We start from the raw sequence: 25,597 nt of genomic DNA on the forward strand, positions 1-25,597 counted from the left end.
TTGTGATCTAATTACATTTACTTTACACTGTTCAACTGGCAACTTAAGTATCCTTCTCCTATTACTAAAACAACCCGTGGGTCATCTCAAAAACTAATTACATTAACATTGTAAAAGCTCATATTGTATCAATTGACTGCAATAAATACAAAACATCTACATAAAATAATAATAAACAAATAATTTCATTTACCTAAAAACTATGTATTTAAAACAAAAGCACAGCACATGGTCAGCTTAGTATCTAATAAATTAAATTAAGACCTACGAGGCGCTGCACACACAGTTGTCTGCGGACGTCACGATTTGGTTCACGGTCGGTAAGGCCGATTTCTGTATACAACTTGCGTGAACATAGACAGATGGACTGGTAGCGGAGATCTATTCGTCATCATTTGAAAGTGAACTTTAGAAACATTAACTTACCGTTTAAATTAGTGTGATAAAACAATATTTATTTGAAAACTTATATTACTATCACAATAATATTTTATACGTATGAAAAATATTGAAAACATTTGGAACGTCTACAAAAGGATTTAATATCGTAAAACATGGTATTTTAAATAAAAATTACAAAGAACGTATTTCCACCATTCTACAATTTTTTTTGCACAAATCGCAAACACAAGCCCACAGCGAGAATTCAACCTTATTAACAATCCATAATAACGTTCATTCCTAACAGAAATCTACAGGACCAGTGCCGAATCGTGGTCGTCATAGACAACTTAAGGTGATTATTAACCTAATGCTCCTAGCCTTATAACATACCTGCACGCGCCACTCGTAATCATATGACCATCTAATATTTCGTACCGATTTTATTCCCGTTGCCCATGTTCTACCAAAAAAAAAACTACTGGACATAAGCACATCGAGAGTTCCAAAGACATTCTACTATATTTGAAAATAGTATATTCAACATTTTTTTAGACTCTTTAACTTCGACTACACATTGAGCTGTCCTAGATAGGGCCAGATAGATTTAATCATAAACTGGTCTATACATTTATATTCCATTAAAAATCTTAAAATGCAAAATTAATCCCTCTCAACTATTTGTTAATTCAACTAATTGCAAAAGAGGTATATAACTACTGAAAAATCTGCTAGAACGATACATGTATAGAAAAAATGGAATGTATTAAGTACAACAGTCTAATAAGCATTCGATTATGATAGAAATGTAATAAACTATGTACGTGTGACAAATATGATGTCAGTCAACGTTTACAAACTATCATGAGCGGCGGCCGCACCACAAGCGATTCGGTACAACGACAGATTGAGCGAATATCTAATCTAAGTAAAAAGAAAGCAAAGGAACACATCTAGACATACAGCTAGATTGAACTGAAACTATTTCTCTAAAACTGGCCGAATCGATTGAAGTGTAGCCGCGACCTCAATAAATTGGCATTTAATTCTCGAGTGCATTAAGATAGCTGATTTAATATTTTTGATAACATTTTCTGTATTATTAAGTTAGATACTTACAATGTACATGTTAATATACATATGCTTATTGGAATGGAGGCAGGTGGCGGGTTATAATGAACGCTGACAGTGGAACTTACAAATACTAATAGATAACGAGGCGTTTACTCTATTTGTGTACTTGTTTAATGTACTTATGAACGATTACTTTACTAAAAGGATGGAATATACATTAGGTGATCTATAACCTATTACTCCGATATCGGAGCATTACTGTGGACATCCCATATAACTATAACACGCGTACTACGTCGCTATAAGGATTGATATTATTTATACCAAATTTAGTCAATATTTCAAATACCTACCACAATTTTCATATCAATTAAACATTGTTAACAATAGACGTCGATTTTGCTAATTCACAAACAGACTGTCGATTATTGTTCGTACGTGGATGGAGATAAATCGAGGACAATTCAATAGTCAAATGTATTTAACGTTCTTCTGATCTCACTACTTATACATTTTTACATAAAATATTAGCTACGGACACAACCTAATAGATTATGACGCAAACGACAAGCGGATCGCTTTCTTAAAATCCAACGTAGCGATTAAGTAGAAAATATTGGAAGTCGAAAAAAATTGCTTAGTGAAACTAAAGCGTTTCATACACCAGATATTTATGTACAAATGTACCGCATCCGCTTATTGATTGCGCCAAACGGAATGAATCTTACGGGCATCGGTTGATCCGTCAAATGGTATAGTGTACTAAGTACAAGTCTTATAAAGGACGAAGATGTAACTTTGGACGATTTCGTATATTTCTAATTGAGTTACATTGAAAGAAAAGCCAGCCAAAGCGGCGGAAATAAAATTATAACTACTAACCCGTGGCAAGAAAAGGTTATATCACATTAAATCTGGCTACTGTGTGTAAAACACAAAAGGTTTCTGAGCAATCGGAATTCGCTATTATGTTAGGTATAATTAGGGTTGAAAGTGATTATGATAAAATAGTGCAGCGTGTGACGAAACATTTTGAGCCACAAATTTTATAAACCACATGGGGAATATAAATCTGTTGGGATCTCATACTAGATAAGAAAGCAAGTCAATGAGTTAAAATATATAAATAATTTACGACAGCATAATCTATACCACAAACTATACAGTAAAAAATGTCTATACAAATAATCCATCGAATCTTATCATGATCGATCACAAAAATTTCATTGGTTCTAAATTATTAAATTAAATAATTAATAATACACACACGAAAATCACATATTTACATCAAAATTAAATGATATAAAAATTAATGATCACAAATTCCAAATATATTTATTTACACGTCTAATAATAATATAGTCAATATTCACGTAAAATTTAAATACTTAAGTATAAAATAATAATTAAATGTACGTCTAACATTAGCGAACGTATGGAAACACTCGATCGCCGTCGTCATGTTATTGCTCCTGACAATAAAAGCGAGACAATCGGATTTCCCTCAACAATACCCCCGGCCTTAAATAACGAGTACTTGGAATTATTTAACAAAGGCATAATCATATTGCTTTACCCATGTGGAAATTTTATAGACGAAATGAACACCTACAATACATATAAAGCACCATACGCGTAACACGACTGCAACAAAAAACATGTTAACTATACAAGTCGTACGGAAACATGTGGACGTTTATATAAATTCGGTCCGTACATAGCTGGCTTTATCCGTACAAACGGAACGATGCGATGAGTTGACAGTACTTGAACGGTGTATGCCGATCTATATATACCTACAGTAGATAAGTTGACGTACCGAGCGAACTAAAGGTAGAGTGTAGATATATTTATTTGTTCCTAGTTTTGGTACCTATAGCGTTTATGCTCTCGCCACGACTTCTCGATCTGTGTAGGTTTTGTAAGCCTTCACCTGGAAATATAAAAAACTATGTTGTAAATTTTATATATAATAAACCAACCCAACCATATCAAATAAACTTACTAATATAGTTCAATTATTACACCTACTCACAACTTAGATACTACAATAAATTCACATACATAACGCTAGTGATGAGGTGATACCATCACGCTACATCATATTTGTTTAAATAGTGTATAGTTACCGTTGGCGGCTCGCTTGAGCTCAGCATCGCGGTATGCCCGCGCGCTGCGGCCGCGACGGTCGGGCGCGAGCTTGTCAGCTCGCACGAAGATGCCGTGTCGGGCGCTGCACGTGAAGTATCGGGTTCCACCCACCGACCCGTCGTTTTTGCCTGCACACACAACAAACCAGATATGTAATATTAAACCCGCCTATTGTACAAATTAGTAAGTTTTAATAAATATTCTAAACTGAGTTATTCATTTCTAGTTGAGCCGATCAACTTCTACTGCATTACATTCCCCCGTTTGCTGTTGTTATAGAAGCTATAGCCTTGGTCGATAAAGGGCTATCTGGAACTAAAAGAATTTTCGTAATCAGTTTAGTAGATCCCTAAATTACCCCCTACAACCTCGCAAACTAACAAAATTTACCTTTTTATAATATTAGTATAGATCATATTTTATTGCAAATGCCAAAAGTATAGAAATTCTTTATTGGTCGCTCGAACCATTGATGGATTATTTTGCGAGTTAATGGATTGTATATTAGAAGGTTCGTGTCCGCCAATCGCGTATTTAATGACGACTACAATGTCTTCAACCCATCTAACATAATAGTCGCGCAGTACTTAATATACCATTTGTATGGAAAATAATTAATAAAAACGTGAATTCAGTCTGTAAGCACTGCGTCTTGATACGTACCCGTGGGGGCGTCAAGTGCGACGCCGACCCAAGTGCCGGTGGCAAAGTGCGTGGGTCCCAGGTAGGCGACCACGCCCGTGCTGCTCGAGAGCCGCAGCTGCACGCTCTCGCCCACACACAGCCACTCGGGCACCACGCCACCGCCGCCGTTATTCCCGCGCCCGCCTTCCGACCCACACTCTGCAGTCACATAATTATAACATTATGGGGGAAGGAAATACGAAAGCGAAAGGACTATTTTCATGAATAGAAAATCCAAGGCCGTAGCCCTTTATCATTAATAAAAAAAATCATAACACTTAAGATTTCAGCCCCTTTCATCAAAAACCAGAAAACGATAGCTCTACATAGTGTTATTCGTGGTAGTTAGCAGTACTATATTTTTTTATTATTTTCGTTTGAATTTTAATCAAGAATTTGACAGATGTGATCAAAATTTGTCAAAATTCGTTACATCGTTCATGAGTGTAGTTTTCTCTTGAATATGATTTGGAAAAAATATATTTTTGTGAGGTAAAACTTGTATATTTTCTATGCATATTAACACAAATAAGAATAATAATACTTCCATATTTACGTAAAGATTAACGACAAGTAATGGTTAAAGGCTTTGTGATAAAAATGAATGTAAGTATAAAATTTTGGGACTTCACAGATGGACTGGGAGAAAAATACTAGTTACCATCTCCGATCCGCTCGCTGGAAGATGCGGGCGTATCCCGCAGCTGGCGAGAGGCTGATTGATCGTGCAACTGAGCTTCGGTGGCTGAGCGAGGACGCGCTGAAGGAAACGATGATCGTGCCGCAGCTCGTGCACTACTGCCGCCCGCACGCCGACGAACCACCTAATCACACATTAGCTGCCTTTACACGTATGCTCTTTCACGCGCGAATCGGCTTTCACACGGGAACAAAACGCTTCTAGCGCCTTTTTATAACAATTAATTAATTATTACAAACGCGCGAAAGAGTGCAAAATGGCGGACTTCCTTCTCTGGACCAAAGACATAATTATATCATTATTAATAAATATCTTCAAATTGAAAAATAAAAAGTGGAATAAAAAATAAAACTTTAAAAGAAAAAATGGAAATCACGCGCGAAAGAGTGAATACAAGAAATAGTAAAATGGAAATCACTCACAATTTCGCGCGTCTAAGAATGTAGACATTTATTTACTTTTTATTTAATGCTAGTACGTAAAATATGTTGTCGATCTTGGTAGTTTTCTAGTATAATAAACAACTTCTAACTGTATATAAATTATAAGTCAAGGAGATGGGAAACAAGGATCACAGTCCAAGGTGCTGGTAGACTAAGACCCAGGTAGTAGAAAATAAACCAACTCACTTTTCCTGCGGGTAGCTGTGTCTTGACGACAGTATTGTCAGGTCCGGTGGAGGCAGAGTCGCTTTCACCCAACGAGGAAGTCTCGCGGCTACGTTCCGCGCTCGACTGTTCATGGCTCGAGTGTTCAGAGCTTACTGACTCGACTTCGGCCTCGGCTGGTATATAATATAATGTTATTTACTTTTTTAAGCTCGCACGCTATGACATGCTAGGAAAGTAAAAATTTTTTAAATTAAATGCATATTGAATTTGATTTCAAATGCTTTTAAAGCCGTCGAAAAGTGATAAACACTTATTGGCATGGCGAGCAGAATTATGCCATCAATTCTCAAATGCCAATATAATCATAGTAAATATTGTCTTTATTTTCTATTGTGGGTCCATTTATATATCTATATTACATATAATCAATATATAGAACACTATATACACTACATAGTTTAAATCAAATGTACCTTATACTAGGGCCTACTAGGTATCTTATATAATTCTATTTTGTACCAATTTGTACAAAAATATACTTAAGGTCATATATTTATTGCCAACCCTTGACCAACGAAAAGCGGCATTATACAACCAAGGTCATATAAAACTGCTTACCAAAAGAAGTGTCGTGCACGGTATCCCCATTAAGTTGCACAGTCTCGACATTCTTATTCTGACTAGACATGACTGTGTGGCTCTCAACCGGAATTGCCCCAAGCGGGTCCAACATCTGCTCCTTATGTTCACTGGCTTCCACGGCCTCTTCACAGTCCCTTAAAAACGGATTAATCCTGTTCCTTGAGCCGGGTGTGAGTACTGGAGTTTTCGCCTTCTCGTATGTCGTATCTTCCAACTCGTTTTTAGATTCGACTATCTCGTTCTTCAGTTCAGATATGTCGTTCCGGAGTTCGGTGATCTCGTTCCTTAATCCTGCCATGGAGTTTTTTGTTCTGCTCAGCTGCGTGTAGTCGACGGCTTTATCGAAGTCTGGAGTGTCATCGACTGACATGCTTCGGATTGAGAGCGTATCGTCGTTGGTGAGGTTTGTAGACGACACTGCTTGGGACCCTATAAAAATGAATCATTGGTTATTGAAAATATGAGCTCATGAAACATAATTCTCCTAATAATAAATTTTGTATAGACGCGTATATTCTTTACAAATGCTTGTAAGTATTAGAAAAAAATGTCCATTACCATATACAAAATGTATATAAACGACATTCTATAGACAAATTCGTCGGAAAGTAATATTCTTTAAAAATTTATAACGACTGTATCAGTCTTATATCTCGAAAGAGGCATTACAATTAATGTCATATAAAAATATAAGTAATTAATTAATTATATTCTGATATTGCAAAAAAATATATTTGTCTCACCATAACCACTGGATGATATAGAGGGCGAGTTTTTATTGGGCACCCGTTCGCAGGCTAGCTCGTGTAACGAGTCCAACGTCTTTGAAGTTGGCAGAAAACCTCGAGACGTTGCTCGACTACGGGTACGCTGAAAATAATGGTACACCTATTATTAAGATCATTTTTTTAAACCATGCGATTTAATTGTTACTATTAGGAAACATATAAATAATAATTTAATATCTACTATTCATAGTTAATTTAATAATATTTTAGCCTAATATTTAATTGACCAATCAAAATCATTTCTTCTAAGGTGTATTCCATGGAATGAATAACCACAAATCATAAACATTTAAACATGATTTTATCTTCAGAATTTATGTAATTCTCAACTAAAGATAATATACTACACAAGAGATATGAATAAGTAATTACCGTTCCAAAAATAATAATATATAGTTATCAATTACTCATTTCACCCAACTTTGACTGGAGCTTGATTAAGCCAAAGATTTCTTACATCTCTACACGTCTCTATTATAACCTATTTATTATATTATACATACATGTGATCGCGGTGTAGTCAGTTCATCTGCAGGTGCAGATTCGGGCTCAGAATGGGAATCATCGTCGTTCCTCCGGCCTGGCTCTTCATGCAGCGTTGTCATACGAAGGCCGAGCTTACCACTCGCTGGGGAGGCTGTAATATAACATTTATGATATCAACATATAAGTTCCAATATCGAATATACATATAATATATATCGGACATAAAATTATACAATTCATATCTGTATAAGTACAAATTAATTATAAAGTGATGTTTTTCTAAATACATGGGATTAAGAGAAATTTTAAGTAGTAATTTAAAAATAAAAAGTAAATATGCAATTTTAAAACGATTAATATTTTCATAATAAACCATTGATTTATTATAATTATAGAGATGAAAATATAAAAAAATAGTTAAGAAAATTTTCATTTTGTAGAGACAAAAAAATAGCCGTGCGAAATATTTTCGAAACGCTCCGCGCACGCGGCAGTGTACACCTATCGAATCGATAATTAAGACATGAAACCCGCGCACTACAATAAAGGGAGATCAAAGACGCTCAATCACCCGTCAGGTTGCATACGACACTCGCTCTGATTGGAGTATTTGGTTTATACGCCGCTCATCTACAAAAAAAAGGGCGGGCGTAATCACCTAATACGCCAATCGGAATTCATTAGTAACGTGACTGCCCGTATGTTAGTGACCGAACTTTTAAGCGTTAACATTTTATAAGACAGCGAGCGAGGAATCTAGTCGTTTCTTTCTTACAATCGGCAGCTCAATATTGAGATTATTGTAACCTAACTGCATCTATATTGCTTAGTGCGCGGTGCTCTATAAATTGCCACGGGTATACGTTGATAAACTTATTTGATCACGATAAAATATTTACTTACTATAATCTTACGTCCTGGATCAAATATATATATCTTAAATTTATAAGCACTCATAGCACTACCCGTAAAAAAATAGCACACTACATGTACAACTCCAACCTGGTACCTACTTATGAATTACAAAATAAAACATAAAACAGCCGTATCAATCTTTATAAAAACAAATCACTTTAGAACTTTCAGTGACAATCTCATGCTTGATAATAGTATACAATAATGTCATGCCAATTCCATTTAAAGAGTCTCCAAGATGTTGCAAATAAAAACAAAATGTCAGCGTAACTAACAAATTAAACAATTTAACGACTGTGCCTATAGTCCGTTCATTGTAAATTGTAGTATTTAATGATATCAACTTATTTATATAATTGTTGTATGTGTTATACATATACACCAATTATATAAATAACTACATGCATATGTTATATAAAAACAGTAGGTACACACGAGACTGACATTTGTCTCTGTGACAAATTTAGTACTCTCATCAAACTATAAACTATAAGAATATCCCTTTCTTGCCCGAGTGAATAATCTTCTGCTAATAAATTGCATGAAAGTAGCAAGGTATAAGTAAGACGTGATAAGCTATTACATTTACGATTACTATATTATGAAACTATTACAAATTTCTATTTATAGTCTATGTCACAACGATGTTACGTATTTATTACAAAAGTTATTTGAGTTATAGATATGTGATAACATTTAGGTAATGCTCGCTTATAGTGAGCAAAAGAGCTCAAGAATATAGTGCATCATTATATATATATACCAGAAATAGGTAGGTAGTCTTTTTATAGATTAACAATAATTATGTAATAAATTAAATTCTTTAATAGTTCATCAACTCGAGACAACAGAGTCTCTAATACAACAATTCACATAGAACGGAACGTACAATAAAAAAAACAAACTCGAATGATAAAAAAATTGTCATAACAAGCCAAACTAGTGATTCTACTATTATCTGAACGTACACTTGTTTGGTGTCTGCAGTCGCAGTGAGTTGAGGTTCAGATTCAAGTTTAGGAACGTTGGCCGCGCTGCAATAAAAATATATTATACCTTTGTCAATATAAAATGTGTAACATCATTAAAAAAACAACTGGTATACTTGTACATCTAATACAGTTCTTACGACGATTTGCATAATCTTCATAAACAGAAGAAGACATATAATTCAGATCTTAAACATATAATATAGTTTTATTTATATTATATTAGAAAAAATATTAATTTATCCTCGTATTAGCTAACTAAACTCGAAAAAAAAAATTAAATTCATACTATTAAAATTTGTTTCGAATGAAAACGTTACTGCTATAAAATTTTAATCACAAAATATTACGTCTATACTGTACGAAATAAACTGTTGTTTGACTAAACAAGATCACAGTCAGCTTCAAACACTTCAAACGTCATATTTTGCAACAAAAACCCGATTTATAGTTATTATTACACTCGAAGGACATAATTTTACAGTCCAAAGTAAAACATCTTGATTATTTCTCATTCTCTTGCCCTGAAAACTTTAAAAATATAACAAACATACATACAATGTTAATACTAATACTCAATCATATCATATTACAAAATACACCCATATTATTTACCTACGTCACAATACAATTTACTTACATTAAATATCTATATTCCATGCTTTCGTTACGATACTATTTGATGTAATTTTATTTTCAAATATATTTTGCAATTTACTACATTTTTACATGCATCTGTACCTAGCACACACACATAGCCTACTATTCTGTTTGTTCGTCTATATCTACAGTTGATAACTACATACAGACAAGACTGTTTTGCAAGTTTTTATATCATAAATTTTAAATATTTACTATTACTTTTAACCTGCTACATTTTCGAATTATTCTAGGTTATTCATGTCTTGAATTATTTACTTCTTTATTATCTATGAAACACATTGGAAGCAATGTTACACTTGAATTCTAGTCCAAAAGCAACTGTTTGCCTCTTAAATCCACAGCAGATTGACGAAGAGGGAGGGAGAGGGAAGAATAATAAGGTCATGCTCGGATCATGCAAATGAAATAGACACGCAAACCAACAAATACTTAACACAACGACAGAAGCTAGCTTGATGCGAGGCTTGCAGTTAATTTTATCTTCTAATAGCCAATACATAGGGTCTAATTTTGTCTCTATTATTCAAAACAATTTAGAAGACATTTAACCGTGAATAGATTTATTACAATTTTCAAATAGTAGCCAATAGATAGTTGTGTGATTTAATATTTACAGCCAATCAATGAGTAACATACAAAAAATTTCAATACAATGATAACAACACATTCTATATATCACGGTATGTTGCATGAACATTCGTCTAATAATTTCGCCATACATTGCCATTCCGAGTCAAGACCATATTGTTGTCGCTGTTTACCTGATAGAAACGAGCCTGATGGTAGCGGGGGGTGAAGATACAGAAAATACAACGTTAGTTTACGCCGGGTTATTTTTTTTTTGGGAAATAAATTTATAATTCTTTGAGACGTTTTCTATAATGAATGGACGTATATTTTAGTGTTGAATATTGTGTTATAGAACATTCGATTAAATTAATTTAATTTAATTTAATATCGATGCCAAAAGGGTTCGCAAGCGTTACATAAAAGATATAATAAGAAAGATCATGCAGGAATTCCATTCAAATAAAAAAAAATCTCAAAGAATAATACGTAAATTCTTCAAAATATAATAATATTGTTATTTAGTATTAAAATATAAAAGAGTGATATTAATAGAAGAAAAATGGGTTAGACAGATAAGATATAGATATCGGTTCAGCTATAGCATTGCCACAAAGCTAGTTGAAACAAAACGTAACGGTGAAGAAATGGATAGTGGATGTTTTGTTATGAATATTTATAATGAAACCCTACTTGTTTATATATTTTATTATATACCTCGTATACTTGTGTAGACGCCCAGTAAATACGTGTAAGTTAGTACAAAATACTATAACTACGGCCTAATCATCGTGCAGTGATCATATCTCTGTACAAACTCTCTAATATGCCCGTAATTTTGTTACGTAAAAACTACTTAAGTGCACTAATATTTTTTCTAATTACCATCTTCAAATACTTTATACATAAAATTAAAATTTTATTTCTCAAAATTTATAATAATCACTATTTTATGCATGTGCTTTTTTGTATCGATAATTTAACATTGTACGCATGACGTGTATGATTCGTATGAATGAAAGAAATAAGAAAATGAATGTATTTGGACATAGGAGTGTGTTTACTCTCTTAATGCTGTAAAATAAGAAGTTTGTCATAATTATAATACATATATCCAATTATTAATACATCGAAACCAGTTCCTTAAGAAGAATGGTCAGGGCAATCCATAAACGCACGTGAAAAATCTTTCACTCACCTAATTTTATTTTATAGGAGTATTTTACAAACTGTAATTTATAAATACATAAACACATTATTTCCCAAACTTTCTGTCTGTATAAAAACTTTATTATTAGGACAAATACCAAATAGATTGTCATATAAGCAAAAATATACCTAATATTTTCTGAGTCTATACAAAATGTCGTATAAAATAACTAACAAATGTCATTACAGACCATTATTGTGCCCTAATAACTACCTATAAACCAGTATATGATACATATTAACCAGTAAAACTCACCGAGTCCAAACGGTTTGGTAGGAGTTGGTATATCCGGGTCGTTGTGCGCGGGCGCCGCGTAAGAATGTCGATGCACCGAGTGCGCAGTACGGCGTGGTGTTTCGTCTGCGAGATCCGCCACGCTACCCGAGCGGCCCCCAGCGAGACTCGCCAGAGACTCGTAAGATGAGTCCAGTCGCATAATCTGAAAATTACAGTTATTACTTTTAATTTTCTTATTGTTTGTTTGTTTTAATTAACTGTAAAATGCCACAGATGACCCTAATAGGTTGATTATTTTAATGTAACTATAGATTGTCAACAACGGACATGGGTGGTGGACAACAGACACCGCTGGTGTTTCAGGCGTTCGTAGGTTACGATAACCGTTAACCGTAGATGGACCGTGTGCTGGTTTGCCAACATCATAGTATAAAAAAAATGTTTTCATTTATAGTATAGTAGGTTATGCAGATAGACACTGTAAGTGGACTCAATAGTAAGAGATATGTGACATTCAATTCTCTCTACGTGCTTGTCAAGACATTTTATTTATATTGCACACGTTACAGAAAAGGGCTTTACTATTTTAGTTCTTAAAATTGAACCCAATTAATAAAAAAGAGGTCGTTAGCAGAGTGCTAACTTTCTGTCTGCCTACCCTAAATAAAACTTAATTTCATTGTAATAAGAAAAATAGTATATAATAACTTAAATAAAGAAGTATATGACCTCGTAATATAAGAACCTCGTCGCATGGAGGAATAAAAAAGAGAAGATAAAAAAAATCAAACTTAGAAAACACAGTACAAGATAACAATAATAATGGAACGTAACTAAAACAACAACTCCGAAACTAATTAATTGTAACAAAAATAAACCTAAAATTACTTAAGACTAATAACTTCATAATCATAACGTAAATTAACAACAATTTTGATTAACAGTTTAAAAAATAAAATAAATAAATAAAAAATAAATCCAAAATGTAATTTCTTCAACAGTTTACATATTGAGTGTTTTATATCAATACAGAGATAAATCACAATTAAAGTCATGGGATCACAAACCCATTATATTAAGAGTATAAAAAAACAAACTGAAGAATTGATAGTTACATTATATTTATAACATTTTACAAAATAAAATGAAAATTTTACTTTATAAGAATTCAAATTAATTTAAAATAAATTACTATTCTTTACCAAAAAGCTAGTCTGTACCGATATAAAACCCATACAAAATAAAAATTTTAGAAGTTGAATAGTGTTAAAGGTGTGTTCTTAGAACTGCCATGCGTAGACTCACGTTGGTTCCATTCTTGGCCGCGTTCTCGAGCGCCTGCGACAGCTGCGCGGCGTGCGTAGCGCAATACACATATTAGCAAGCGACAACATAGCTTGGCGACAACGACGTGACGTCACATTTGCTATTCAGTATTCACATTTGCAAGTTCTCGAGAGTATTATAACACCTATTTAACGCACTCCAATTTGTAAAGCGCGTCCGTATTTTAGGTACATTTAAGCTATTTTAAGTCGCCAATAGAAATAGTAAGCTTTTACTCGTGAATTACTCATGGTTGGAGATTTCGTATGATTCGCTTGAAAAATTTTTTCTACGTTGATCCCGATTTTTTTATTAGTACAAGGACAAATTCCATATGGATCCTGTTATTTGTGTTGCAAAGATATTTCGAAAGGTTTTACTAAAAACATGTAGCGCTACACATATCCAACTTCGAATATAGTTAATATTTCATCACATAGCTATACCTATTGAAATTACAAGCCAAATAGACATAGGTTCACTGGAAGACCTTTAGAAAAATTGCATGACAATGGGAGACAAATAAGAATTCTGCCCAACCCGTAACGTGGATTCCGCAGTTTAATACGACAACAAACTTTTCCATTGTCATTTTAAGACAACAAATTTTCCATTCCATTATTCTATTGCTTTGAGTTAGTAACTAATATGTATATCTAGTGTATTCCTTAATTTTCTAGGATGTCTTTCAGATAATTTGATAGCATTTAATGATTACATTAATTTAATGATGAATTTCCGTTTATAACATGTTTTAAGGTAAACAATTGATTAATTTAACTGGGCTGTTGATAACAGAATAACTCAGCGCTTACGGTTTCCATTGGCAACTGGCTCGCATCTTGTTTCAGTTAAGTGAATTTGAAGACTGCACAGGCGGTGGCTATTATTCGTGTTAACTATATTTGCAACAGTTTCTTTTCATTTTCGCTTACCCGTTTTGCTACTTCAGACATAAGAGACTGGAGGCGACGCGTATCAACGCGACGCTGAAATTTCAAAGAAAAATTGCGTCTATTTCTCTTTCTACAATAATAACTATCCCATATCAGAAGTGTTTAGGTTTTATACCCCAAAAAGCCTATTAATTCATAATTATGTTGATTATATTAATAATATAATATTTATTAATGATAAATATAAATTGAATCATCATTTCAATCCTTCAATGTTCCTTAATAAAAACAGTAAGCTGCAACAATATTGTACTTTTCATACAGCTATAAATAAGTTGACTGGCACATCTGACTGAAAGTGATATTCGTCCCATAGACATGAACAGTACCGTATTATAACTTATAACCCTCATACCATGCCATTCCCGTGAACTAAGATATTTAAAAGCCTATACTCAAATTTATATATAATAGAACTGTTTACGTTTTATCAAATATCAAAACTATATTGTTCGGAATAAAATATGAAATACCTTATTCTCTTATTCTCGCACAACACCGGATTTTTTCTACCTTAAAACCACTTCACTGGATACGTAAAATTATTTTAACATAGATAAGCGTATATGTTCATACTGAATAACAAATGATATAACGTTTTGTATTAGTATTCTAAAGCTTTAGTGGGTACCTGGACGGCACGTAATGTTTATGTACAATGTAGCGTATTCTCTAATTTAACAAGTGATCTAATAAGGTTAGTGGCGACATCGATTAGCTTGTTGCATTTATATCTTTATTTAACTATGCAGTTGTTATTACTACTGGTTAGTTTTGTGGATTAGAAGCATCCTAATAATAATATGTGTTCAATCAGTTATTTACCCTCCGCATATAATATAAACAGTCTTGGCATCGCAGTAATATTACGTAATATTATTTTGTATGTTTTATTTTTAAATACATATATTTGTAAAATTTGAGTCCATGTCACCGTATGATTTTTCACAAATTTAAACAATAAAAATTTAGAAGTATATGCCAAGATTGTTTAACAAATATACAGAGTATAAAAAACAGATTATAAATTGGTGCTTCTTAGCGCACACCGCGCAGACAAAATTATCTACGTATAAAGCTATTACACTAAGTTATTGTATACCATATACGACATTACTTTATATAAACATTTATGTAAATACTATACAAAAATGGTTATTATACAGTATGTAACAATATGTATTTGTAAGTATTTCTGCAGATATTAAATAGTAAAACATTGTCTGCGCCGTGTGCATAGACCCCTATGTAGCTGTACTACTTAAGTGAATTTATACAACTATCATTTAGTACTTAATAGAAGATATAAACCTTTGTATAATTATTATTATTTTATTATCAGTAAATAAAGGAATATTATTTTTAACTGTATTAGTAAATTAGAAGTACTGATCTGTAAATTATGTTGTATCATACACACACAATGTTAAAAATGTACAAAAGATATATTAGTAGTAGATAGTTGAAGTTCATTAATTGTTATGAACCAAAGTTTATTCTCATTACACAAATTATTAAACAGAATTTGCACGTTATTTACCATGGAGCAAAATAAAACGAACAGTATTAGAAGAGAAACTATAAAGTAGACGTGGTATACATTTATGTCACAATTTACATTACCATATATATTTTAGGTATATAAGCTATTGTAAAATATTAATAAATAGTATTTACTATTTAAGTGCATTAATTGCTTCATAAAATTAACCTTATATATATGATAATGTAATAACCCCAAAAACAATACGATGACAGTGTTGCTATGTTAGTGTAACGATGGTGTACCTGTGAGAAGTTGGGTACGGAGGCAGTCTTCCGCATAGTGATGGGTTGCCCACGCGCCTGCTCCAACTCCTTAACGGCGACGCTCTGCCGCAGCCGGTCCAAAGTAAGGATACTCTCCACCGCGCTGACGCCTCGAGTGTACTTTTCTGTAAGACAAGTGTAAAATTATGTTAATAATGTAGCGCGATGGATATCACCTGACCACTGTAGCATTATATATGATGTGACGAAGTGTCGCTACTTAATTCAGTTGTTTTGCTGTAGTAGTAGGTAGTGGTATACAGATGGTGTGATTGTACTACATTAGTAAGTTTATTTGATAGTATGCCACATGGCTTCTCAGTAACGCGTACACTCAACAATATACTTTAGTTACAGTTTAATTCTATTTACAATTCGATACTATTTGTATAATACTATTTGTATTTTATAACAAATTAGGACTTCTAATCTTTATTTCGAAAGGGAATGTTCAAATATAGAAAACTTGACATTTGTTTTATACTAATTAACTATTATATTACTTTAAAATTAACTATTATTATTACTAATTTACAATTGACTGATTAGTTAATAATTATAAAACATACCAATATATGTCTCCCCGTCAGCAGCACTAGCCTCCTCCCCGGTGGCGGCGATTTGCGCCAGACTCTCCCTCTCTTCCAATTCCTCCGAAGCCTTGGGAATGTTCGATACCACTTCGTACGTCACACCAGTTTGTGTCAATTGGTCAGTCCTATTATTACAGACAACATTATTAGAATTAATATTCTTTCTTCCTTAAACTAAGATAAACCTATGTGTAATGGATTTTGCTTGAACACAAATTTCCTTACCATTAATTTGTTCGAGTCTCATGGATAATAAACAGTCACTGGATTGCAGGGAATACTTAACATTTTATAAAATATGTGTATAGCTATACTAATATTATAAAGAGGAAAAATTTGTGAGTTTGGATATTTGGAATAATCTAGTACGATCTCATTTTGAAAATTCCTATTGATATTGATAGCCCTAACGGCATAGACGATAAAAAACATACACTACTACATATAACAGCGGAGTTATATTGAAAAAATATTGCAAAAACGAGGAAAATGAAAATGTAGGTGAGCTAGTATTAAACAAAAAGGGATAATTATTTATTCTTAAACAAAAACAAAATATAGTTATAAAAAGTTACTAATATCATACATACCTTACAATTTTCTTCCGTATCCTGTCAGTGAAGCTCTGTCGTTTGTAAATGTTTAATCCTAATCGTTTCCTAAGTATGAGATCCATGGGGGCGGGGTGTGAAAGCCTCACCGTTACCTTCAATATCAGGTACACGCGTTCGTTGGCTGGAAAAAATATAAAATTATACAAATTTCACAAAAAATATAAGACAACACAAACAAAAAGAAAGAAAACACAAAGATTGCACTTATTTTAATGCGCTGTAAAGTTGCCTTAAATTTTTTTAATAATAAATCTCCCTTGTAATTTACTATAATAATAGTATAATATAATAATATAGAAAAGAATATGTAAAAGTATACTTCTATACTGTACTTTTATATCTTCCTTTCTATATTTTCTTTAATTATGAGGCTGTGAAGACTTTATCTATCATCATCTATAGTAGCCATCCTTATTAGTCAATTCTTTCTGAAATTACAGAGTACGAAAAAACTTAGTTATGAATGGATGACAATCACCAAGGATCTAGGATTATAAGTTCTGTAAAAGGCATGACGTTTCTCCCTTATCTAAGTAACACTATGCATGAGGTCATTCAATTTATTACCTAATTTAATTTCAAAAATAAAAAAAAAACGATCTTTATTACTGTAGAGAAGAACTAGTAAAATAATAATATTAATTTAGAAAACATTTGAGAAAATTGATATATTTATACCTTCTGTCATCCGGTTTAGGTACTGTGAGTCGTGTATGGATGAGTCCCATGATACGATAGCTGATACATCCTTCTCGTGATGGTGCAGTATTTGTAGCTCGTAGAACTTGTTCCCATGCTCTTTGGGTAAGATGGAATGCAATCCAGCCACTGTCACCTCTTCGCCAGATGGGTGTGTTGTTAGGTCATCAGCTGTGAAAAAAACGCATTTCTTATCGTTTGAAATCAAAATTATCAATTGGTCTATCAGATGTGTTATATTCATTGTCCTCCTTGGTGGCAGGCGACCATTCTACCATTGAACTAATTTTTAGGGATTCAAGAGAGATACACGCTTATATAATGGCCAGTATAACCGCGAGGTTGGCATGGCCATGGGTTTGTTCGAGGGTTGTCCTCCTTGGTGTTAGAGCGCAATTTGTCTCCATCTCTTACGGTTTATGGTTGTACGAGAATATTATACAATGGACTGCTGTGTATCTGTTTTGATAAGGTGCATCAAGTTAATGATCGACCTCAAGAACATTTGTTCTCAGCGAAATAATTAGTCGCTGCATACAATTTTCGTACCAACTAATATTCGATAAGTAATACGAGGAATTAAATATTATTATTCATGAACTTACCGTTTAGGTCTAGGAAGAGCACCGGTATATGCTGCTCCATACCGGCCGGCGGATTCCAGGCAGCCGGTGCGCCTGGGATGGGACTGCCTGGACTTGGTACTAGCACCTATAGAATAATCTTAATTATGTAATTGTGCAAATATAGTATACCTCTGACAGTTTAACTGTATGTTTATGTTTTACAGTATGTGAATAAGGTCACCAGAGTCAATATTGTAATTAGGTGAAAGAAACTTGTTTAAAGGATATAATTGTAGATTATAATTATTATAAACATGCCTAGATTTCCATTACAGTTTACATAAATATGGAATAATGTTTCTTACTAACACCGTTTTTATAACTAACTAGAACATCTCAAAGACTAAATTTACTTATATGGTAGGTATGCATTTGTTACATACCTGCCAGATAAGCGAATATTGTGTATTTGTTACATAATATTCGCTTTGTTCCTCGTTCTATCGAGTCCAACTCGCAATGGACCAGTCTTTTATTTATCATATCATAGTAGTTATAGCAATAATCCCAAGTTGTAAAAGTAAAGTATTAAATAATAAGAATAAGAAACATACGGCATTTCTCTCCTCAGTTAGGGAGACCCATTGCTCGACGAGGGACTGCTCCCTCTCCATATCACGTTCACTCTTCATTGACGGCGACATGTTCACTAGTTTCTGAAGAAATAAAAATATTTTTTATTTATTTCTCCTCACAAAGATGGATAGCAACAAATATAACTTAAGTAGAACAAGTGTTATTTAAAAATAGGTTAATAAAACATAATAACATTTAAACTTTCATAATTATAGAGAGTAACTAGAGATAACTAACAAGCTATTGGCTTACCATTAGGTTAGCTTGTTTGTCGTTCCAATTAGATAAAGATATATATCGTTGAACAAACCAACATAGAATGATTGCAATGACGGTGATGCTGATGATGAATACCTGTAACTGAGCATGTAAATGCTGCCGCCTGCGTGCAAGCGCATCGCTCCACCTTTCGCGCAAAACAGCTAAGTCTTCTTCTTGATATGAATCTAACGGTTTTTGCAGTCGCGACCTAATAACAAAAGAGATATTTTATAAATGTGCATAATATTTATAATACTTTTTTATTGTCTGTATACTATATATTCATCTACTTTGTCGATTTATAATGTGTAAAACATATCAAATAAAAGATAAGAAACAAAAATTATTATCACAAGCGCCAGCCGCAGCTGCTGGCCCTATGAATATAGTCCTATTGTATTCACCTGACAGTGACGGAGCCGACCTCGACGCTGACGATGTGCTGGCATATGATGGGCAGCGTGCCGGAGTTGTGTGCGGGCCGCACGCGCACCGCCAGCCGCCGCTGCTGTCCCTGGCGCAGCTGGTACACGCCGCCAGTTACCATGTCGTTGCGTTGTAACACCTGACACAAACGGATACCTACCGTAACCACACATCGGACAGTAACTATATACTAAGCCAGAGCCGTCTATAGGAATCGTGTAAAAATAGACAATATTAAATATATTCGAAGATTAGACATAAAATACATCTTTAGTCATTGAAAACTAATTATTATTTATTATACTTAATAAGGATTTTACCTCGACGGGTGCGTACTCGCCCTGGTCGTTGAGTTCGTGTATCTCGACCCAGAGCTGTATCTTGCGCGTGAGCTCGGCCCAGCGGTCGGCCAGCGAGCGAGCCTTCGCCAGCTGTTGCTGCTCCACCTCCCAGTTGCCGCGCGCGCGGCTGAACCCGGCCGATCGATGGCCCCACACTTCGATAGACAGCGCGCCCTCTGTAGACGGAAAATACCGTCAAAATTTTACCATAGCAGTATATACATAAATAGTAGGAGATTTGCAACTTATTTTATATAAATTGTATAATTTGTACTACACATACTTGAAATCAGAAACCAGGCACAATGTTCAATTAATTCGTCTGTGAGCGGCACTGTAATAATAATAGTGGCGTTGATAGATAGATGGCGTTGGCGACATTTTTCTTCCATTTTAAATAATAATTTCAAAAATTTTCCCTTCTGATCGATCCTTCGTCCAATTCAACGACGACCTGAGCCGAGGTCAGCCATGAGCGGGCCTTCAGCCTCTCCATAAGTCCTTACGTGGGTTTGGAGTGTCGTTTGCAGTCGCCGTCTATCATCCGGTGCAGCTGTATAAGCCAGCTACGGCCAACAGCATTAGAATAGACCGAAAAAAAAATCGCTTACGAATAAATTAAATCGACGCATACTAACCGGCACAATGTTCGATGAACTCCTCCGTGAGGGGCACCGTGAAGTCGTGTCGGTGGTCGAACCGGAAGGTGACCTGCGGCTGGTGTCGCGGCGACAGCGGCGGCACGGGCGCGGGCGGGGGCGTGTCGGCGGCCACGTGCGGCGGGACCACCACCGGCTCGCCGCCGCCCCACACCGAGTACTGGCAGAACACGAAGTGCGACAGCGACGGCGGCAGGCCCGTCGCCTGCTTGATCACCACGCGCACGCCCACCTGCACCATCACACCACGACGACACGACTTTAGACCTTATCGCAACTAGGTAAATGGTTTACTTTGCAATGGCAAGCAAGCTGACTAGATTAACGACATATAATTTTAGACGTTATCATAAAAATATTAAATATAAAAAATTAAACCTTCGGGACTAAAATCTTAAATAAAACAGTCAAAGACATCATCAAATAAATATGTCACACCCATATTTTACCTAATGTACTTAGAAGTCATAAAGGGAATGTTTCCTATCTAAACTGTTAATTCCGCTATTAAAAAATTAATAATGGGCTTATCGCTAATAGCAATATCTTACAAACAACACCGCTATACTAATGTCTCTTTGCATTTAGAATATAAGAGAAGCATGTAAGTGAGAACACGATTTCTAAACAAACCTGTTGTGAGGTTGGATCTGCAGGATCATCATCGTCTCTCATATCTCCCGAGCTGTCCGAAGCGGCTTCGCAAATTCTGTCTTGAGGAAATTGTCCACCCACACGACTAAGCTCCACCTGAAATATAAATACAACTTCTTTTTATTTAACTGACAGCAATATTATATATGAAATACATGACCCTATTATAAAAACACCACCACAGACATCACACCATTATGGACACCTGTGGTGAACCCTCATATATTGGTGGAAGGGGATTGTTAGTAATGTGGACTAATAACCCCCAATGTGCCATATCACGTTGACCTCCACATGGTTCCCCCTGGATACCAGCGTGATAAATTCATGGTGAATTTCCTACGATGGGCTAATTGACTTGACCTCATGCTCATCTTATCATCCTCCACTAGTGTCCCGCTAGCGTTGGCGGGTACACCATTCTATTATTATCCATAAGAGACCCCTCATATGTTACCAATGTGAAGGATAACATGTCGTGCCGTGTCCTTTCTTCTGGAACGTCCAGAAAAAAAGGACACGACACGACAATTTCCTTCCTTTTCCGACGATTTCCTTTATTATCTACATTTTTATTTATGGTCTTAATTGGGTATTTTCGTCCCTTATTTCTTTGAATGGAAGATACAGTGGTAAAATAATAATAATTGTGACTGACCTGCAATCGTCCAGCGACTTCTCCCTGTTGACTAATGATAGGCGTGTGATAATCCAGTGTGACATCATGGAAGAGTGCTTCCAGGAATACGTTGGCCACGCCGATCAAGTTGTGATTCTCCTGGGACTCATAGAAGGGATCCAGAGCTTTTTCGCTGGGTTCCTGAGAAAACATATTCAATTACTGTAGAACAACGTATAAAATATATACTATTTAAATTATTAACCGGGTCTTAACACGAATAATTTTATGGCAAATAAAGGTACCTCTCATTTAAGACCCGGTTAATAATTTAAATAATGTATATTAAAAGACCCGGTTAATAATTTAAATAATGTATATTAAACACGAAAGTTTAAAATTAAAATATATACATTAAATAGAAAATCTATTTTCGGATTCACCCGCCATTTTTTTTAGGTTTAGTGTCTGTTTATATTCTCGTTAGTTAGCTAGTTACCTCTGGGTCTTCGTCGTCGCCTGGCGTGCGTGTGCGGCGCCAGTCATCGTACATGTCGCGCATGTCAACCAGCTTGTTGTCGAGCTTCTCCATGGACCACACCTGGCCGCCGCGGCCTGGCCGTCGTACCATGATGGCCGGCTCCGATACGAATGCACCGCGCTGACAAACAGACATAGTTATATATAATCCTTAAATTAATTTATACTATAGCATACAAATAGGGAACAAATCCGCCTTTATATATAAAATCAAAACAACTTATAATATAATATTATAAAGATGAAAGTATTAATTTCATTTTTCTCACAGATAAACGCAAATATTGTTAACCGATTGACACCGCCATCATTGTAAGATAGAACTAGTGTATAATATACTTCTTTACAGCAATTCAATATTTATAATTATACAAACAACGCATAAAATGTACAGAAAATACAAGACCATCTAGCAATATAATAATTGTTTACAAATCATTTTAATTATGAGAAACTGTACTCCAAAACTTCATGTACGCACATTTTTATCCCCTATTTCACCCTTTTCCAAATTGTTTTTTGAAATTAAAGATTCGTCCGTCCTCATGACTCAATCAATTTTCATGCAAAATCTTTTTAACATTTGTTCAGTCGTTTAGACATATAAAAGGTAATAAACTGACAGACACACTTTTGCTTTTATAATATTATATTGATGATAGAAAATGTATGGTGAGTTGGTTTACCTTTCTATTGGGGCTTAGGTTCTGTGGCGGTATCTGAAGAGTGACACTGAAGCGCGTATTGCGTCGCATCTCCTCCGCCAGAAAGTTAGCCTCTTGCACGAGTGCGTTGGCGCGAAGGATATCAGCTTTGAGGCGGCCTAGCGACCTTTTGAAGGTATCGTCCCGTTCAGCTGCCCAGCGTTCAACACGAGCTGCCGTCGTTGGTGTACATGCTGACATTTTCCCTGCATACACATAAGTACAATATCAAACAATGTAGTCATTCGCATTTTTAAATTTCAATCGACTTACAGAGATTCCTACTTTCCTGTTTATAAACATTTCATAATTGTACATATTTAATGTAGGGACATAAACGACAATTGTAATTGAAACTATCTATTACTTTAGTTTTATCATGATAATGATAGTGTTATGATCGTGATCTATGAATGAAAAGAAACTCAATAAGATTTGATATTATTAGAACTCACCCAATTTCAAGGGATCGTAAGAGTACGGTGGATATGGTGTAGATGGTGACAGGATATTCCTGAGCTGTTGGAACTGCCTCTCGTACTCTTGCCGCTGTTTTTCTAATGCAACTGAAAATGGTAATGCGTAATATTTTTTTTATTGTAATATAATTTTTAAATAACAAATAACAAGCTTGCTGCTCATCTGATGGTAAGTGAATACCGCTGCCCATGAGCACCATGAGCACCCACAACACATAACAAGTGTATTGCCGGCCTTTAGCGTGTTGGAATATGCTATTTTTTTTTTAAGATTCCAATATCGTAACATAGTTTAATACCATTGTGCGTGGCAAATAGTTCCTGATAAAATGCACGGTAGAAAACCGCCATCCAACCAGATAATCAGAAAAATATTTTAGTTTCTGATATTAATTATTGAATTACCATAGATATTGCAGGTTCTAGTGAGTGAGTTATGGGGCTTTAAGAAGAAAATTCTCTTTACTTAAGTTTCAATATCATATCGGTTTAAATTTCTTACATATATTTAGATAAATGAGTAATTGTTTTAAAAAAATTACATCAAACTTGAGAAAATTACTACAGGACAGTATAAACAAATATATTTTATTATGCATTTTAATAAAATAGCAAATAACGATATATACCTTGTTTGTCCTCTTCGTGCTGTTTTTCTAAGCGTGATATGGCAGTTTGTATAGGATCATTACTCAACTCATTGAGCATTATCTCATCGCGTGCAAAGTTATAGTCGATCGGCTGCGCAGGCGTCTGAGGCTCCGATGCCGCCGCTGTAACAATTTACGGGTTTATTAAAAATATTTAACTACTACAAAATGTCTTGTTTCCAAATGTACATTATTATTTTTTACGGTATGCTAATTGTAACAGAATTAAACAAAATAATATTCATCTATTCAATAATATTGCTGTCTATCTATGCACATTTAATTCTTGAATGTTTCGATCTTATTCAAGATGTATTTCAATGAATTAATCAAAATCTTACCAGCAGCTGCCTTTGGACAATTCACCCTGAAGAAATGATGGTTTCCCCAAAGTATCCTGTCAGCGTGGCCGAGCCTGACTCTCGAGACGACTGGTGTTCCATTCACGAAGCACCTCGCTGCACCCAGTGGCTCCATGTAGAGACCGCCGCCTTCGACCAGTAGCAAGCCATGCTCCCGCTGAATCCCGAGTCCTGATAGCTGGATATCGGCTGAACTGTCTGCTCCAACCAAAGTCCGATCCTGAAGGTTGGTAATATATAAATTGTTAACATTGAAACAATCATTTACTATATGAAGAGGTAGTATATTAATTCTTTTTTTTATATTGTGGAATTTATTCAAAGGACCATTTCTCCGTCAGCGGGGTGCCGAGGGGTTGTGTGAGATTCTTACTCATTAAAAACAGTATATGAGTGTCATTGCGGTAGCCGCGAGATTGCGTTAGCATTCTCGCGACACAGGCGGCATAGGCCCACCCTGTTGAACTAATCATAGTTTATTCCTAGTAGTAGAATCAACAAATAAAGACAGAAATTTACTCATATTGACATACATTTTTGTATGTGTGTACTTGAAGTGGCCTAAATTAAGTCCTTGATTTCTAGAAGGTAAATTTTAATAGTCT

At 34.7% G+C, this 25,597-nt stretch overlaps 1 protein-coding gene across 2 annotated transcripts in view; it reads right to left on the minus strand.

The window, feature by feature from the left end:
- Positions 1-1,314: 1,314 nt before the first annotated feature.
- Positions 1,315-25,597, minus strand: part of LOC131846047 (kinesin-like protein KIF13B) — a 154,891-nt gene continuing 130,608 nt past the window's right edge. The window contains exons 11-37 of one of the 2 annotated variants that reach the window (XM_059195262.1): positions 24,972-25,212; positions 24,610-24,753; positions 23,957-24,067; positions 23,484-23,707; positions 22,757-22,918; positions 22,297-22,458; positions 21,618-21,734; positions 20,964-21,216; positions 20,305-20,501; positions 19,963-20,123; positions 19,652-19,766; positions 19,276-19,377; positions 18,701-18,806; positions 18,075-18,266; positions 17,373-17,517; positions 16,759-16,907; positions 16,169-16,314; positions 12,117-12,300; positions 9,401-9,466; positions 7,535-7,668; positions 6,987-7,113; positions 6,220-6,672; positions 5,620-5,774; positions 4,952-5,114; positions 4,270-4,449; positions 3,585-3,734; positions 1,315-3,388 (exon numbers count right to left, since the gene is read on the minus strand). In XM_059195262.1, coding sequence (XP_059051245.1) covers positions 3,306-3,388; positions 3,585-3,734; positions 4,270-4,449; positions 4,952-5,114; positions 5,620-5,774; positions 6,220-6,672; positions 6,987-7,113; positions 7,535-7,668; positions 9,401-9,466; positions 12,117-12,300; positions 16,169-16,314; positions 16,759-16,907; positions 17,373-17,517; positions 18,075-18,266; positions 18,701-18,806; positions 19,276-19,377; positions 19,652-19,766; positions 19,963-20,123; positions 20,305-20,501; positions 20,964-21,216; positions 21,618-21,734; positions 22,297-22,458; positions 22,757-22,918; positions 23,484-23,707; positions 23,957-24,067; positions 24,610-24,753; positions 24,972-25,212 — 4,422 coding nt within the window. In that variant the 3' untranslated portion in view covers positions 1,315-3,305. The remainder of the gene's footprint in view (positions 3,389-3,584; positions 3,735-4,269; positions 4,450-4,951; positions 5,115-5,619; positions 5,775-6,219; positions 6,673-6,986; positions 7,114-7,534; positions 7,669-9,400; positions 9,467-12,116; positions 12,301-16,168; positions 16,315-16,758; positions 16,908-17,372; positions 17,518-18,074; positions 18,267-18,700; positions 18,807-19,275; positions 19,378-19,651; positions 19,767-19,962; positions 20,124-20,304; positions 20,502-20,963; positions 21,217-21,617; positions 21,735-22,296; positions 22,459-22,756; positions 22,919-23,483; positions 23,708-23,956; positions 24,068-24,609; positions 24,754-24,971; positions 25,213-25,597) is intronic. The other variant, XM_059195263.1, reaches the window with a different exon arrangement.

Source organism: Achroia grisella, unplaced genomic scaffold (genome assembly GCF_030625045.1).
Source record: "Achroia grisella isolate CSIRO2021 unplaced genomic scaffold, CSIRO_AGI_Agris_v1 utg487, whole genome shotgun sequence".
Classification (NCBI taxonomy): domain Eukaryota; kingdom Metazoa; phylum Arthropoda; class Insecta; order Lepidoptera; family Pyralidae; genus Achroia; species Achroia grisella.